Source organism: Silene latifolia, unplaced genomic scaffold (assembly GCF_048544455.1).
Source record: "Silene latifolia isolate original U9 population unplaced genomic scaffold, ASM4854445v1 scaffold_274, whole genome shotgun sequence".
NCBI classification, from domain to species: Eukaryota; Viridiplantae; Streptophyta; class Magnoliopsida; order Caryophyllales; family Caryophyllaceae; genus Silene; species Silene latifolia.
The window spans coordinates 75,376-94,033 of record NW_027413216.1 but is presented as its reverse complement, the minus strand read 5'-3'; the positions used below and the strand labels follow the sequence as shown (position 1 = coordinate 94,033).

Below are 18,658 nucleotides of genomic sequence, written 5' to 3'. Positions count from 1 at the left end.
TTAATTACTCCCTTCCGAGATAGTGAGGAAATCATCAACTTCTAGGTGTGTCGCACCACCAAAATCAAAATCAAAATCACCATCAACATCTTCAAATAGAAGATTTGTCTCAACATTTTTTCCTTTCTGTTTCAATGATAGTTGATAAAGATCAACAAGATGGTTTGGCGTGCGACATAAGCGAGTCCAGTGACCTTTTCCTCCACAACGATGGCATATATTGGTCATATTTTCATTTTTATCTTTCTCGCTTTTGCCATCTTTACGATCCCACTTCTGGTGGGAATGCGTTTTATTAAAAGAGCCTCCACGACCTTTGCCATACTTACCAATTCCACGTCCACGGCCTCGGCCACGGCATTGTCCACGGCCACCATTTCTCGTATAACTGTTAGCATTGGATTTATTTTCATTACGAGATGTCACATTCACTTCAGGGAATGGAACCGAGCCAGTAGGACGTGATTCATGATTTTTCATCAACAACTCGTTGTTTAGCTCAGCCACCAAAAGACAAGATATAAGTTCAGAATACTTTTTGAAACCTTTTTCTCGGTATTGTGTTTGCAAGACAATATTATTTGCATGAAAATTGGAGCATGTTTTTTCTAACATGTCTTTGTCAATTATTTTCTCTCCACATAATCTAAGTTGAGAACTGATTCTGAACATGGCTGAATTGTATTCGCTGACAGATTTAAAAGCTTGGAGTCTCAAATGCATACAATCATATCGAGCTTTTGGTAGTATTACAGTTTTCTGGTGGTCGTACCTTTCCTTTAGATCGTTCCAAAGAATTTGTGGATCTTTAACTATTAAATACTCAAGTTTAAGTCCATCATGGAGGTGATGGCGAAGAAATATCATAGCCTTAGCTTTGTCTTGACTTGTGGACTTGTTTCCGTCCTTAATCGTTTCACCTAGACCTTTTGCATCTAGGTGGATTTTAGCATCTAAAACCCATGATAAATATTTTTTTCCAGCAATATCAAGAGCCTCAAACTCAAGTTTTGCAATGTTCGACATAATGCACTATGGAAGATAATAAAATTATAAATTAGGTATCATATATCATCTAAAAATTAAAAAAACGATAATACAAAAATAAGGGGTATAAAACTAAATTGGATGAGAAATATGGTTATCAAGTTTCTACTTAAAGTTATAATTTTCTATGCATGAGAAAAATTAAACTAGATAATAGATTTCCATTCCTTATTTCATTATAATGTTATCTTATTAATGAACTTAAGTGAGAAAATACACAAAGTTTGATAACTCTCATTGTATTAAACTTTTCTTAATTGTTTCATTCCATTTATTAGACAACATATTTTAATTCATAAGCAAAAATATTTTAGGGTAGAATAAATTTTATATTAGAATATCAGATATACTCTTAGGTGTATGTCCAATATAATGTTTAATTCATGCAACTGATCAACTTTATGCATAAATTAACTTATAAAAAAAAATAGATAAAAGAGCTTAATAATAAATTCGTTAGTAATTATAAAATCAATAAGAGAAAATAAGAATTTGCAGAGGTAAAGATCCTATCAAACCAATTTATATATTTTTCTGTTGTTGACTCAATTACCTTAGTTGATTAGAGCTTGGTGCTGATAACGTGTTATGAAACGAATGTAGATGAGGAGAAGTTTTTCTTATTGATATTGTGTGTATATTGTACATGAGATAAACATACTATTTATAGGTACATGTGAAGAGTAACCTATACAATATTTAGAGTACTTATTCAATGTGTAACGTAGAATGTTTATGGCAAAAGTGGTAACGGACATTCATAAACACTATGTGTTATAACATTTTGGATATTTTAAAAAGGTTATTTTCATTTTTTTTGTTTAGAAGAAGCGGGAATTACCCCAAAAACAGAAATAAAACACATAAACTAAAAAGCATAAAACAGAACTACTCTAGGCCAAGACACTCCACCTATACAAATTCTCACTTTAGACGGACACTATCCGTCTAAAGGTATAGATGGATAATGTCCCTCTAACAAAATGAGAGTGGATAGTGCAAGTGGGTGGGAAATGGATACCCCCCACTTGCCCTCCCACTTGCATTTTGTGATAAAGCCACTATCCGTCTACAGCTTTAGACGAATAGTATCTGTGTACAATGAGACGGATTGCTCCACCTATGTCTTGCTGCATGAGATGAAGAAGATGATCTGGTATATCGTCAGGTTCCCACACCACAACCTGTTGGGTTTGAGCTACTCTGACATTAGCTAGCCAGTCAGCAAATCCATTCGCTTCCATGTAAATATGATGAATCTCACTCTTCCAAGGATGATCGTTTAAAAACCATTTGCAAATCTGAACCATGTGGGCGTGAGCTGATGGTAACTCCTCCCTCGCATCTAGAAGCTTGATTATCACGTGGGATCGATTTGAGTAATAAATCCGAGGGAACATCCTCTCCTTGGCTAGCATTAATCCCTGCTTAAAGGCCATTAGTTATGCTCTTGTCACCATCGTCATGCCTAATCTTTAAGTAAACGTGTAGACACCTCGTTTCTGCACCTCCCTCCAACAACACAATGATGATTGGGCCGCATGTTTAATCACGCGGAGCGATTTATGATATTCCGTAAGTTCGTTGATGCATGATAGCTCAAATAGTCGAGTCAACCACATTGTCGTCATCTACGCGCCAATACGGTTGTTTTGACAGTAATTATAGTACATTTGGAGTCCGGGGCAAAAATCGCTTCCATTTTCTAAAACCATTTTAAATCCGAGTCGGAATATTTTTTTTTGATGACGAGGGGGTTGAATCTCCCCGGGCCCATGCATTCCCGCACCAACACATGGACCATGTAAGCCACCCCCTTCGGGGGCTGCTGTGGCCAAGTGATCATCACCCCAGCTGGTAGTCGAACCCGGGACCTCTCAACTCCTGCATTTCTGCAAGCTTCAAGGTTTAACCCAACTCAAGAACGGATGCATGGTCTGATGCGCATCTTCTATAGGACGCAGCAGATGCTGCGCCTATTCTGAGGTGGTTTATGCCTCTGATCTCTTCTCGCTTTGACGTAGGGTTTCTATTTAGTTTTTAATCAACTATTATTTGTATTATCACTTTTAATATTTTCATATTTTCATATTTTTATATTTTTATATTTTCATATTTTAATTTTAATTTTTTATTATTTTTTCTTTTCCAAACCCTTTTCGAGCATATTTGCGACGCAAATTCAAATTATCAATTGTAATTTATTTCTTTATTTCATATTATTTCTTGTATGATTTATTTATCTGCCATTCACATGTAATTAATCTAACTTCCTACTTCGACCCAATTGTGTGCTCACCGACATAGTTAATATTCTCATGCTAGGATTAAAACGTGGATGTTGCATTGCATGCATATAATTGACAACATATCAAATATAAACAACTTCCATGATCATTAGTAGAGGCCGCTATCGAGACGGGCGGGATTAGGTGTTCAAAGAAACGGGCTTCCTAATACGTACCCTCACCCCATACTCAAGATCTCCGTGAACATCCGTGTTCATTGGTATCACGAGAGTCATTCTAGATATAGAATGCTAAGGGTAACAAATTTTTTAGTGTTCATGTCACTACTTTGTGTCTTGACATGACGCGAAGTATTCGAACGGTTACAATTTTACATAACAATTGATGGTGACTCCACAAATGTAGGCTTGTTAAACCTTTCATCATTTTCAATGCTGTAACAACCCGGATTATAAAACAAAGGAAAAACGTAAAATAAAATAAATATCAGAGTACGATACTGATAAAAGGGTCAAGGTGGCGGAAACACCTGACCAATCCGGTTCGCTACTAAATCCAAAACAACTAATACATTACTCAAAAGTTCTTAAAACATAAGGCAAACTCCTAATTTATTATTAAGCTCGCTTCGCACATTCCCCAAGCAAGCATCATCCAAACAGCAAACATCTGAACAACCGAGAATGGGGGTCGACAATCAGTCGGGAGTAACTAGATGCTCTCCCAGTCATGTTTACAACAATTAAATATAATCAACAATCAATAACAAATGAAATGTAAAACCAGTAAACATGTGAGACCATCTATACTTATGAAAAATCCAACAAAGCTTACCATGACTTATCAACTTTAGACGAATGCAATCATGCAAACCTAGACCATATGTAACCACTAGACCATGAACACTTACAAGACTAGAAGCAACAAACGACCACATCAACGAAAGGCACAAAGCTAGCATTAAAGCATAGCAAACATGGCGACACACAATCCACAACAACAGAAGGCACAAAGCTATCATCAAAGCATAGACGAATAGAGCGAACACTGTTAGAGCGTATAACGCACCGCCTCTAACTGCTAGAGCGTATAACGCACTGCCTCTAGCTGATGGAGCGTATAACGTACTGCCTCCATCGGTGTGGGACGTATAACGCACTGCCTCCAAGGTACTATGTATAGCGTATAACCACTGCCTATATGTCTAAGACCTGGCCAGACTCTCGTGCAATAAATGTACACCGAACGACACTCGGGGAATAGAGTGTTTAACGTACTGCCTCTGTTACCCCTCCGACCATAGACCATTCACCAGTCCCCGAAGGGTAGCGTTTGTTCATTCCGATAGTATATAACTGATACTACCGTCATCTATTCAAATCAGCCAATAAACAAATGCACAGTATAACTGACTGTACTAACATGCGTGAACAACATCACGACTCAACTCACAGGATAGTATAACTAACTACCCTACTTATCATATGAACAAGAGTAACCAACGTCAAATGAAACGTAGCATTATATAATAGCAACTGAACATCACATAACATATGAAACAAGTATAGGCAACAAATGTTATAGTAACTTCAGCTATAACTTTAACATTAACCATTCAATGTTATAGTAACCCTAACCATAACATAAACTCTGGATGCGAGGTCATAGTAACCTCGACTATAACTTCAACATATACGACTTGAAGTTATACTTACCTCAACTATAACCTTGATACGAACCTCAAAGTTATACTAGTTCCAACCATAACCTTGAGCCATAAATCTCAGGGTATGTTAGTTCCAGCTATAACCTTAACTCGTATCCATTGTTATAGTAGATTCAGCTATAACTTTGAATTCATATTTCTAAACTTATAACTCAAACAGCCATAACTAGAGTAACTACCCAAAATTATATTAACTTTAGCTATCACACTTGAATCATCATCAAGGTTATACTAGCTTTAGCCATAACTTTGGAGAGCACTCTTGGCCGCCTATCATGCCGCCACTAGGGTTTCATTCGTAAACCCTAACTACATTCATGACACCCATAATTTAATGCATAAGCAACATATGATATATAATTAACGCATTGAAACATATTCAAACATGAGAAAACATAATTAACATGATAATAAACAATCAAACATGTACTAATCATACAAAACATTCATTAAATCATATTAATTACATCAATTGGCATAAACTCAATAAAGGAAAACACCTAGTTACCTTATTAAGCAAATAACCCTAAAAATCGTCTTCAACGATATAAACGTCCTCTCCAGGAGCAACTTCCACGCCTTCATTGAATCATCCACGTGGCAAAGATAACGAATCTAATAAATATACTAACTATATATATATATATATATAAACTATAAAAACTATAAAACTATGCGAAAACATAAAACTTACGAAGAAGATAGATAAATCCAAGAAGTAGGATCGATCTAAGCACGAAAGATGATGAAGAACGAAGAAGAAAGGAAGAATGGCACGAAACCCTAGGCAAGCGAAGCGCGGCACAAGGGAGGAAGTGAGGAGAGAAATTAGGTTTAGAGTTTTGAGAATTATGAGAAAAGAAAAGCAAGGGTTTGGTTTCCCTTCTTATTTATAGAGAAGCTCATGGGTTTATTCTAAGTTTAGGCCCAAAACTTACCCATCCACACCAAGAAACACGTGAGACCCAAGGAAGGAGCGGGTCTTCACCGTTTTCGAGCCCAACGAGCCCAAAAGACAAGAGACAAATATTTTCCCGGAAAATAAAATATGAAATATTGGAAAATAAAATTATAGAATTATATTACGGAAATTAGGGGTGTTAAAATCCAACCCCCTAAAAAGAAGTTTCGTCCTCGAAACTTGATAAGAGAACTACCTCACTCAAAAAGATGTGGATGGTTCTCTCGCATAGACTTTTAAGTTTCCCAAGTCTCTTGCTCAAACTTCTGACTCCTCCACAAAACCCGAACCAAAGGCACAACCTTATTCCTTAACCTCTTCTTCGACGTTTGCGAACATTTCCTCATATGTCGAATTAGGCTCATCCTCGATAACATCAGAAAGAACATGAGAAGGATCAACTTGCCATTCCCTTCTTGGAACACATCGTGAACCTTCGACAAGTTCGGAGGTAAAGCCAACCTATAGGCTACCTCGCCAACTCTCTCGAGCACCTCATAAGGTCCAATGTACTTAGTACTAAGATTTCCCTTAAGCCCAAATCTCTTAACACCTTTCATCGGTGAAACCTTAAGAAAAACCTTGTCGCCAACCTCAAACTCAATCGGCCGCAAGTCTGCATCATCTTCACAAATCCTGGGCTGCCTTAAGCTTCTCGCGGATCAACCTCACTTTCTTAATCGATTCTTGAACCAACTCGGGCCAAGAACGAAGACTAGAATCGTCCCAACACAAAGGACTACGATTTTCCTTCCATAAAGTGCCTCAAAATAAAATACTAGCTTGGTAAATATTGGAAAACTCCAAAAAACTCTTCTTCCAACTAACTTGGAATTCCAAAGCACACGCTCGCAACATATCCTCAAGCGTCTGAATCGTACGTGATGTGGACGATGTCGTCACTCACCCAATCAAACACATTTATAATACTCAACAAACAACTAGTTAGTGGTAAGTCGAGGTCGATCCATGGGACGGTGTGCTTTGGGTTCTAAGTCTATCTATCTCAATTTATGCTAGTGTCACAATTTGGTTGGGTTTGTAGTTGTGTTCTAGGCTAATAAAAACAATAAGGTAAATCAAGCAATAAAAGGAAAGATGTAAACAATTGATTAAAAGTGCTAGGATATCATGGGGTCATAGGGGATTCATGGTGTTGATCATACAAACATGTTTACAAGGTTGCAAGCAATTAATGTTGTGGAGGAACCGAGTTGGGTTATATCTTACGGTTCATAGGAAGAGTCTCCCTGAGCCGAATCGATTAGATTGTACAACACCTACAAGTCGACTTACTTTCCTCCTATTCAACTTCTATGCATGGTCTAACAAGACTCGAGGCACATATCTTATTCAAGTTGAGTAGATAAGAGATGGTAAAAATGCAAGGATTCATAGGCTTGGCATTTCATCAAACATAACATGTGCATAAAGTTAGCATCACAACAAGCAAGCAATTTAATCATGTGAACATATTAGATTAAGCATGAATCAATCCCATGTTGATTCCCCCTAATTACCCACTAATCCTAGCTAAGAGACTACTCACTCATTATCATGGGAAACATGTCATTAATGGTGTCAAACATCATAACAAGTATAAACATGATAATGGAATGAAGAAATGAACAATAAAGATTAAAGAGTAAAGGGATTATACCAAACTTGAGATGATTCCAAATAATAAAGCAAGAATAAAAGAAGAAGCTTGATTGATTGATGGAAGGTTGTCAATCTCCCAATAATAACCCAATAATCTTCAATTACCCGATAATAAACTTGAATAATAAACTTGAACAATAATTAAGGAGAGATTAATGTGTAATTTGTGGAAAGATTAAAGAGTAATTTATTCTAATCTACTCCTAATCTAATCTAAAAGGAATTTCTAATCTAATAAAACTTCATAAAGGAGCCTCTTGATTATTTACAAATGGGGTATTTATAGTGGAAATTAGGGAGGATGCATTAGGGTTAACTAAGGGCTAAACTAGTAATTACACTTTTGAGATTTGAGCAGGGAGACTCCGGGATTGTCCGAGAGAAGGGCTTCTCTTATCGTTGCTAGAAGAATGAAAACGTGCTGTGCTACAATCCGTGCGGATGGGAGTCGGGACGGCCGGATTTGGGCTGGGCAATCCGAGTGGATTCAAGAGAGGGACGCTCGGATTGTCGGGGAATCCGAGCGGATTGTAAATCCTTGTCTTCCAACTTTCTTCTTGTTTTTCCCATTCTTGGGACAATCCGGGCGGATTGTAGGGGAATCCGAGCGGATCCTTGAGCAAGACGCTCGGATTGTAGCAAGGGAGGAATCCGCTCGTCCCGAGCGAAATATGGGCGTCCTGGGCTTCAACCCAAAGGTTGAATTTGTCCCGAGCGGGTTGAGTCATATCTTGAGCTTCCATTGTAAAGTGCCTCCTATTGGAGTGATTCAAAAGCCTAGATCACTTGATTTTTCGATGCCGTTCCATCTAGCACATTTTCAGAGCCAAAGGAGCAACTCTTGGTTCGGGTTTCGAGCGATTTCTTCATGCAATGCCTTCCTTGCTTTTCCTCCTTGCTTTAAACCTTATGACCCTTCTTTATACTCTTTATTCCTACATCATTGGTCATCATTCTTGCCTCCTGTTCATACTAGTCCATTTAATATCATCAATAAGCTTCCAAATATGCACGAAAAGACGGGAATTTCCGCCTTATTATCTCCTTTTCTACAAAACATATGAAATGCGATAGAAAAGCAAATAGGAAGGTTTTGACGGATAAAATGGCCATAGAATGTTATAATAGTATGCAAAATAGGCTCAATTAGGGGACTAAATGTGCGCAAATAATGGTCACATCAGTACGCTCAATCTGACCATTAGTTGCGGCATGAAAAGTCGTACTCATCTTAAGCTCACTACCCAAAGCTAACCGCAGCTTCTTTCAAAACTGAGAACAAAACCTCGGATCACGATCAGAAATGATATCATTAGGAACCCCATGAAGATGAATGATCTCTCGCTGATAAGTATTCGCTAGTTCCTCGAGACTCCAAGTCTCCTTCATCAGAATAAAATGCGCGACCTTAGTCAAACGATCAACCATGACCCAAATCGCATTCATTCCTCTCGGCAACCTCGGCAAACCCATGACGAAGTCCATCGAAATAGAATCCCATTTCCATGTGGGAATATCCAAAGGTTGCAGTAGACCACCAGGTCTCTGATGTTCAAACTTAACCTTCTGACAAACCAAGCAACGACTCACAAACTCGGCGATCTCTTTCTTCATACTCGGCCACCAAAACATTAGCTTCAGATCCTTGTACATCTTATAACCACCAGGATGAACCGAATAGGGAGTACTATGAGCCTCCTTGAGAATCTTACATTTTAAGACCTCACAGCTAGGTACGCACCAGCGACCTTGGAACTGCAGACCATCATCAGGTCCAATGTCGAAGTCTCTGGCGCGCCCTTCGCTTATAGCGACTCGAACTCCTTCTAAGTATTCATCCTCTCTTTGCTTAACTCGGATCTCATGAAGGATCTCGGGTTTAGCAACCATCACACTCAAATCTAAAGTACCAGGAAGAACTACCTCAAGGCTCATCTTCTGGAACTCTCGAGTCAATTCATCAGGTAACACCATCACGGATCTCATGGCATGACACACCTTGCGACTCAAAGCATCGACAACCACGTTTGCCTTACCCTCATGATACTGCAGCTCAATCTTCTAGTCGTTAAGTAGCTCCAACCAACGTCTCTGCCTCATGTTAAGATCTCTCTGAGTGAAGATATACTTCAAGCTCTTATGATCCGTATAAAAGTTGCAAGAGACTCCATACAAGTGGTGTCGCCACAGCTTAAGTGCAAACACCACTGCTGCTAACTCAAGATCGCGAGTCGGATAGTTCATCTCGTGAACTTTCAACTGACGGGAAGCATAAGCCACAACCTTACCCTTCTGCATCAAGACACAACCCAATCCAAACTTTGACGCATCACAAAAGACATCGAACTCAACGCCCTCTTCAGGTAGAGTCAACACAAGAGCGGTAGTCAACCTCTTCTTCAACTCCTGAAAGGCAGATTCACAAGCCTCAGTCCAAATGAACTTGGATTCCTTCTTCATTAACTGAGTCATCGGTCTCGCGATCTTAGAGAATTCATGAACAAACCGACGATAATACCCAGCTAAACCGAGGAAACTACGAACCTCGTTCACATTCTTTGGACTTTCCCACTCAACCACAGCTCGAATCTTCGACGGATCAACCATAACTCCATCGCCAGATATCACATGACCCAAAAAGGTAACTTCCTTTAACCAAAACTCGCACTTTGAGAACTTAGCATACCACTTCTGCTTGCGCAGAATCTCCAATATAACATGAAGATGACGCTCGTGCTCAGCCTCGTCTTTCGAGTAAATCAGTATGTCGTCTATGAACACCACAACACACTTATCCAAATACTCGTTGAAAGTTCGGTTCATCTGGTCCATGAAAACAGCAGGTGCATTCGTCAACCCAAACGGCATCACTACGAACTCATAGTAGCCATACCGTGAACGAAAAGCAGTCTTTGGAATATCCTCATTCCTGACTGGAATCTGATGGTAACCTGACCTCAGATCGATCTTCGAGAACACACTTGCACCACGGAGCTGATCAAACAAATCCTCGATCCTCGGCAAAGGATACTTATTCTTGATAGTAACCTTGTTCAGCTCACGGTAGTCAATGCACAACCGCATACTACCATCCTTCTTCTTGACGAACAAAACAGGAGCACCCCACGGCGAAGCACTCGGTCGGATAAAACCCTTATCTATTATCTCCTCAAGTTGCTTCTTGAGTTCCTGTAACTTAGCTGGTGCCATACGATAAGGAGCTTTTGAAATTGGACCAGTTCCAGGTAGCAACTCAATCGAGAACTCTACATCTCGCTCAGGAGGAATACCAGGTAGATCCTCAGGAAAGACATCTGGAAACTCCCTGACCACAGGGATATCCTCTAACTTAGGCTCAACTGAAACACCCTGAACACAGCACAGATAGATCTGATGACCCTTTCTACCCATGTTAACCATCTTCAAAGTAGAAACCCACTTAACAGTAGGTGTAACCCTAACACCCTGATAAGAAACCCTTGAACCTGTAGGACTCTTAAAAACGATTTTCTGATCACGACACATGAATCTAGCTTTATAGCGAGATAACCAATCCATACCCAAAATCACATCAAACTCTCCGAGTTTGAATTGGATGAGATCGGCAGGAAGGATCGCCCCTGCGATACTGACAGGTACGTCCTTGAAAAGAACGGAGCAAGAAACAATTTCGCCCATATGAAGGGATTTAGAGGTATGAACGGATGATGAAGAAGAAGAGAGTCCAGCACGGACGGAAAAGGATTCGGATACGAAAGACATCGATGCACACGTATAAAAACGAACAAAAGAAGATAAAGAATGAACGAGAAAGGTACCCGTAACCACGTCTGGATTAGCATCTGCTTCAGCACGACTCATAACGAACGCTCGGCCAGTCTTCAGAGCATCAACCTTCGGTGCTTCCGTCTTTGGTTTTTGGGGACAATCGATCGATTTGTGTCCCAGAGCCTTGCAGGTATAACATGTAAGCGGAGTACCAGATAAGCAGTTTGTACCCGGATGGTACACCTTTCTACACTTGAAGGAAGTCCAATCCTTCTTAGCTTGACCTTGATCACGCGGAGCATACGAACGAGTCTCATACTTCGGTTTCTTTTGGGAAGAACTGGGAGCAAAATAAGGCCTCTTCACGAACTTAGTCTTCGCACCCTCCTCAGTCTCGGTAGAAAGAACTGAATCATAAATGCTAAGAGCACGATCGTAAGCCTGCTGGAAAAAAGGTGAAGGAATACCAGACATAACAGTCCGGACTTTAGGAGCTAGATTCTTCTCGTAGCGACGAGTCCTCGAAACCTCGTCCATAGCTATAGAAGTAACGAAACGTGACAGCTTCACGAACTTGTTGGCGTACTCCTCAACGGTCATGGAACCTTGCTGTAGACGAAGGAACTCCTGCTCCTTCTGCCAACGCATCTCCTCAGGATAGAACCTCTTCTTCAGCGCTTCAGAGAAAAAAGCCCAACCATATTCTGGTTGAACTTCCAGGCCAGCTCTAGCAAGAGCCCACCAGTTGTCGGCCCATCCTTCAGATAATAGGTGGCGATATCCACCTTTTGATCCTCAGGACAACCAGTAGCGAGGAACAACTTCTCGATCTCTCGAATCCAAGCCCCCAAGGCAGTAGGATCATTCGTACCATCATAAGTCGGAGGACGGTGACGAGCAAAGCAATCAAACACAGTCGGTTGTTGTTGTTGTTGTTGTTGTTGTTGTTGTTGTTGTTGTTGTTGTTGTTGTTGTTGTTGTTGTTGTTGTTGTTGTTGTTGTTGTTGTTGTTGTTGTTGTTGTTGTTATTGTTGTTGTTGTTGTGGATGTTATTGAGGTGGTTGGTGAAACCTTCGGCCATAAATGCCAAAGTGGCCTCTAGTCTCCTGATGCGGTCAGCATCAGTCTCACCATTCGCGTTACGCATCATCTGCAAGAACGAAATCTCGTTATAAGTGGTAGAACCTAAGTACCACTCTAAAAAACTACTCGTACACTTTACAAACATAAGAAAACCAATAAATCCTATTTGTTTCTACCCCATTTACTCACACTCATTAACTAGGTCATTTATTTTAGTCATCAACTAAGCGAGAGTTGCGAGCGTGTTCGCTCTGATACCAACTATAACAACCTGGATTATAAAACAAAGAAAAACGTAAAATAAAATAAATATCAGAGTACGATACTGATAAAAGGGTCAAGGTGGCGGAAACACCTGACCAATACGGTTCGCTATTAAATCCAAAATAACTAATCCATTATTCAAAAGTTCTTAAAACATAAGGCAAACTCCTAATTTATTATTAAGCTCGCTTCACACATTCCCCAAGCAAGCATCATCCAAACATCAAACATCTGAACAACCTGAGAATGGGGGTCGACAATCAGTCGGGAGTAACTAGATGCTCTCCCAGTCATGTTTACAACAATTGAATATAAACAACAATCAATAACAAATGAAATGTAAAACCAGTAAACATGTGAGCCCATCTATACTCATGAAAAATCCAACAAAGCTTACCATGACTTATCAACTTTAGACGAATGCAATCATGCAAACATAGACCATATGTAACCACTAGACCATGAACACTTACAAGACTAGTAACAACAAACGACCACATCAACGAAAGGCACAAAGCTAGCATTAAAGCATAGCAAACATGGCGACACACAATCCACAGCAACAGCAGGCACAAGGCTATCATCAAAGCATAGACGAATAGAGCGAATGCCGTTAGAGCGTATAACGCACTGCCTCTAACTGCTAGAGCGTATAACGCACTGCCTCTCACCGATGGAGCGTATAACGCACTGCCTCTATCGGTGTGGAGCGTATAATGCACTGCCTCCAAGGTACTATGTATAGCGTATAACCACTGCCTATATGTCTAAGACCTGGCCAGACTCTCGGTGCAATAACTGTACACCGAACGACACTCGGGGAATAGAGCGTTTAAAACACTGCCTCTCTTACCCCCTCGACCATAGACCATTCACCAGTCCCCGAAGGGTAACGTTTGTTCATTCCGATAGTATATAACTGATACTACCGTCATCTATTCAAACCAGCCAACAAACAAATGCACAGTATAACTGACTGTACTAACATGCGTGAACAACATCACGACTCAACTCACAAGATAGTATAACTAACTACCCTACTTATTATATGAACAAGAGTAACCAACGTCAAATGAAACATAGCATTATATAATAGCAGCTGAACATCACATAACATATGAAACAAGTATAGGCAACCAATGTTATAGTAACTTCAGCTATTACTTTAACATTAACCATTCAATGTTATAGTAACCCTAACCATAACATAAACTCTGGATGCGAGGTCATAGTAACCTCGACTATAACTTCAACATATACGACTTGAAGTTATACTTACCTCAATTATAACCTTGATACGAACCTCAAAGTTATACTAGTTCCAACCATAACCTTGAGCCATAAATCTCAGGGTATGTTAGTTTCAGCTATAAACTTAACTCGTATCCAATGTTATAGTAGATTCAGCTATAACCTTGAATTCATTTTTCCAAGGTTATAACTCAAACAGCCATAACTAGAGTAACTACCCAAAGTTGTATTAACTTTAGTTATCACACTTGAATCATCATCAAGGTTATACTAGCTTTAGCCATAACTTTGGAGAGCACTCTTGGCCGCCTATCATGCCGCCACTAGGGTTTCATTCGTAAACCCTAACTACGCCCATGACACCCATAATTTAATGCATAAGCAACATATGATATATAATTAATGCATTGAAACATATTCAAACATGAGAAAACATAATTAACATGATAATAAACAATCAAACATGTAATAATCATACAAAACATTCATTAAATCATATTAATTACATCAATTGGCATAAAAAAATTAAAGGAAATCACCTAGTTACCTTATTAAGCAAATAATTCTAAAGATCATCTTCAACGATATAAACGTCCTCTCCAGGAGCAACTTCCACGCCTTCATTGAATCATCCACGTGCCAAAGATAACGAATTTAATAAATATACTTTTTTAGTCCCGTGAATCCACTTATGTATCACACGCTCTACACAAAAGTATCACGATTTTTTTTATGAAAAAAAAAACTTTTTTTTTATGATTTTTTTTTAAAGTCCAAGCTGTTATATTGTTTAGTATAACCTGTGATATTGTATCTGAGTATGTGAATCCTGTAAAAGAGTATCACAAGTTATACAAAACAATATCACACCTTACAATAAACAATATCAGTGGTTGTACTAAATAATATCACGGGTTATACTATAAAATATCACACCACTGGACCTAAAATATGCCAAAATACTTCTCTAAAGCTTGCACGCTATATCATTTTACAACGGTACAATGGAAATTTGTGAGCATCTTAAATGATTTTGATAAATTTTGCAGTAGTTTTTCAGCGTAAAACATCATTTGAGATCTAAATAACCACCATAATAAGCATTAAACGTGTTGCACTTCGTTGACTATTTGCATCGCTACGTTACCTCTGACTACCTGCAACATCAACTGGAACACCGTCGTTGAGAGAAATATCGAGATCTAAATACCTTAATGGTTGGAAATTTGAGATCTAAATGCCTTAATGGAGAGATTGAACCGCTGGATGGTGAAGGAATCACGGTGGTGATGGCGTCATAGATGGAAGAAATCGGAATGAGGATGAAGAAGGGATGAAGAGGAGAGAAAATATGGGAGAAAGGATAGTCGATCGATTTTGCGCGAGGAGGTGGTCCGGCATCGACATCTATCGTGGCTGAAACTCCGGCGAGGCTGCGACAAGTCTACGGCGACGATGGCCTGCTGATGTGGTATGTGGGGTATGGCCATATGGGACTTGCGTGAGGTAAAGGAATCTTAAGGTGGGGGTTGACTTATGAGATCAACTTTTGATCTAACGGTTCCTATATTGGTGTAAGTTCGTGATATTCTTATGTACAACATGTGATAAATAAGTGGACTCATGGGACTCAAAAATATAGGTGGACTCACCGAATCTTTTCATATATATATATATATATATATATATATATATATATATATAAAACTATGCGAAAACATAAAACTTACGAAGAACATAGATAAATCCAAGAAGTAGGATCGATCTAAGCACGAAAGATGATGAAGAACGAAGAAGAAAGGAAGAACGACACGAAACTCTAGGCGAGGGACGTGCGGCACAACGGAGGAAAAGAGGAGAGAAATTAGGTTTAGGGTTTTGAGAATTATGAGAAAAGAAAAGCAAGGGTTTGGTTTCCCTTCTTATTTATAGAGAAGCTCATGGGTTTATTCTAAGCTTAGGACCAAAACTTACCCATCCACACCAAGAAACACGTGAGACCCAAGGAAGGAGCGGGTCTTCACCGTTTTCGACCCCAAAAGATAAGAGACAAATATTTTCCCGGAAAATAAAATATGAAATATGGGAAAATAAAATTATAGAATTATATTACGGAAACTAGGGGTGTTACAAATGCCTTTAAAATCAGTAACGGCCCAAGACGTGCTTTGCCTCGCGGCAGAGTTCCGTGGGAGATGTGCTGCCGCCTCGAAACCATCACGCAGGTGCGCGTGGCGCGGGTGGCTGTGTCCACAAAACAAAAGCAACATATTACCTGTCCAGTCATGGAATACTCCCCCTGCTCCGGACATGCCTGGGTTGTAACAACTCGGAAATTAAGGAAAGCGGAAGTACAAAATGTGAGAAAGTAATGAGAGTGGAACAAAGAAGCTTGGGATGAGCGTGATGTTTTGATAAGACGGGTTTTGTATGGTATATGAGTGTCAAATTGGGTGATTGTTGGTGGAATAAGTGTGTTTTTAGAGGCATTATTGTATAAATTTCCATTTTACAATAAATTTGAGTGGAACTATGGATTAATGGATATTAGGACAATTATTTCGTAATATGGGCTCATCAAAGGAATAAAACCAAGAAGAGGAACATGAAGATTGGGCCAAAGTCTGATGAAATTGTCAAGTTGAGTAAAGAGGCCACTAATAGGAGCTAGATCACATGGGTTTGTCTCACTTTGGGCCAACAAGTGAAGAAGTGAAGCCCTGCATGAAACAAAGAAATAAGAAACACGGAGCATTCAACTTTGAAGAATAGAAGTGTGCGTTTTTGGACAGATTTAGGCGCGGGTCGCGGGATGTGACGCGGGTCGCCCGTGTCTCAGCAGTCCGAGAGTATTTCGTGTCTTGTCTCTATGTTTCCTAATTTCAATTATTATTATTATTATTATTATTATTATTATTATTATTATTATTATTATTATTATTATTATTATTATTAGGTTAAGTATTAAGTTCATATCATTCATATTATCATCCAATAAGTGTAATTTGGGAAAAAACTCTCTTAGAACCCTAATTACTTTTGCTTAGAAATTATGAGGAACTAATCCTCCCTTTCTTGGATCGACAGATTGAAGCTATTGACTAATTAATTGTGAGATTGTTCTTTCTCTCTTTTATTTCTCAAGTATTGTTTATGTCTCTTGCTCGTATTTTATGATTATTGTTTCTTTTTACTAATCTGATCAATTGGTAATTGTTCACTTTAATCTATTGCATGTTTAGAAATTGAATCCGTAATTGTTCAATTAATCTAGACTAAAGTAGCAAACTTTACCCTAATAATTTGTATGCGTTTCATCGTTATTAGGACGAAATAGAGACTAGACATATAATTCGAATCGTTAACCGCGTGTGTTAAAGATCGTTATCTTTATTGCTTCCTTGGATTGTTAATGCTGTTGTTGGATTAAATCTAGACGCTTGGCTTAGATTATTCAATAATTAGGGTCTTCTAATATCGCGTTTCGAGTTAGTTGACTAAACTTAAGAGGAAGGGGAAACTTGTATTTCCACAATAAAGTGCTTGAGAGTAATCGAATTAAAGACAATCGAAGACCAATTAGTTTGTTGATAGTGGATGTTTGTTGACCCAAGACCTTTAATCATCTGAATTCATCTTATTAACTTGTTCCTTTTTTTATTAGTCATTAGCTTATTCAATCACAAATCCCCCCATATTATTGCTACTTGTACTCTTTACTTTTACACATTAATTATATCGTCTTCCATGTGGATTCGACACCCGACTTACCTCTACTATATAGTTAAGGTAATAGGACTTTATTACTTATTTTTGGGAGCATACGACTTTGGTTCACCAAATTTTGGCGCCGTTGCCGGGGAAGGCAATAGTTAATTTTTGTGTTTTGTAGTATAGAGTCTTAGTTTTGTTTTAGTTTTGTTTATGCATAATACTCGTTCTACTAACCATCCACTCGAGCCTTACAACTCAGAGATTGAACGGACACTTTTCAGGTTGAGACATATCAGTGGGAGCCAGTTAGTTATTTTTGAGCACCCAGATTCTGAGAAGGATATACACTCTGATTCAGATACGTCGGAAATTTCTATTACCACTGAGAATATGGCCCGAGAGACCCGTACATTAAAGGAGCTCACAGCTCCTAATCTTGCTATTCAGCCATTATGCATCACTTTTCCAGCATTGGATGATGGAGTTACTTTTGAACTGAAATCTGGTTTGATACATCAATTACCAAGTTTCAGTGGGATGAGTATTGAGGATCCGAATAAGCATCTTTCGGACTTTAATATTGTGTGCACCAGTATGAAACCAGTTGATGTCACAGATGAGCAATTGAAATTGAGAGCCTTTCCTTTCTCCTTGAAAGGCAATGCGAGAGACTGGTTAATAAATTATCTACCACCGGCGAGTATCACTACTTGGATAGGTATGAAGAAAGCATTCTTGGAGAAGTATTTTCCTCCTTCTCAATCAGCTCAACTAAAAAGAGCCATCAGTAATATTGAGCAGCAAGATGGAGAAACTTTGTACGAGTACCTTGAAAAGTTTAAGCAGTTATGTGCCAGTTGCCCCTACCACGGTTACTCCGAACATGATCTCATAATGTAGTTTTGTGGTGGACTGAACCAAGATGACCGCCGT

The 18,658-nt window shown here is 39.0% G+C and overlaps 1 protein-coding gene across 1 annotated transcript; it reads right to left on the bottom strand.

Annotated features, from left to right (window-relative positions):
• On the bottom strand, positions 1-1,026 carry LOC141639092 (uncharacterized). Its single transcript, XM_074448278.1, has one exon. The coding sequence runs from the start codon at positions 1,024-1,026 to the stop codon at positions 1-3; it is 1,026 nt and encodes a 341-aa protein (XP_074304379.1).
• Between the last annotated feature and the right edge of the window lie 17,632 nt (positions 1,027-18,658).

Bases quoted from the DNA above. Each gene is read 5' to 3' on its own strand.
- LOC141639092 (XM_074448278.1), bottom strand. From the start codon at position 1,026: ATGTCGAACATTGCAAAACTTGAGTTTGAGGCTCTTGATATTGCTGGA.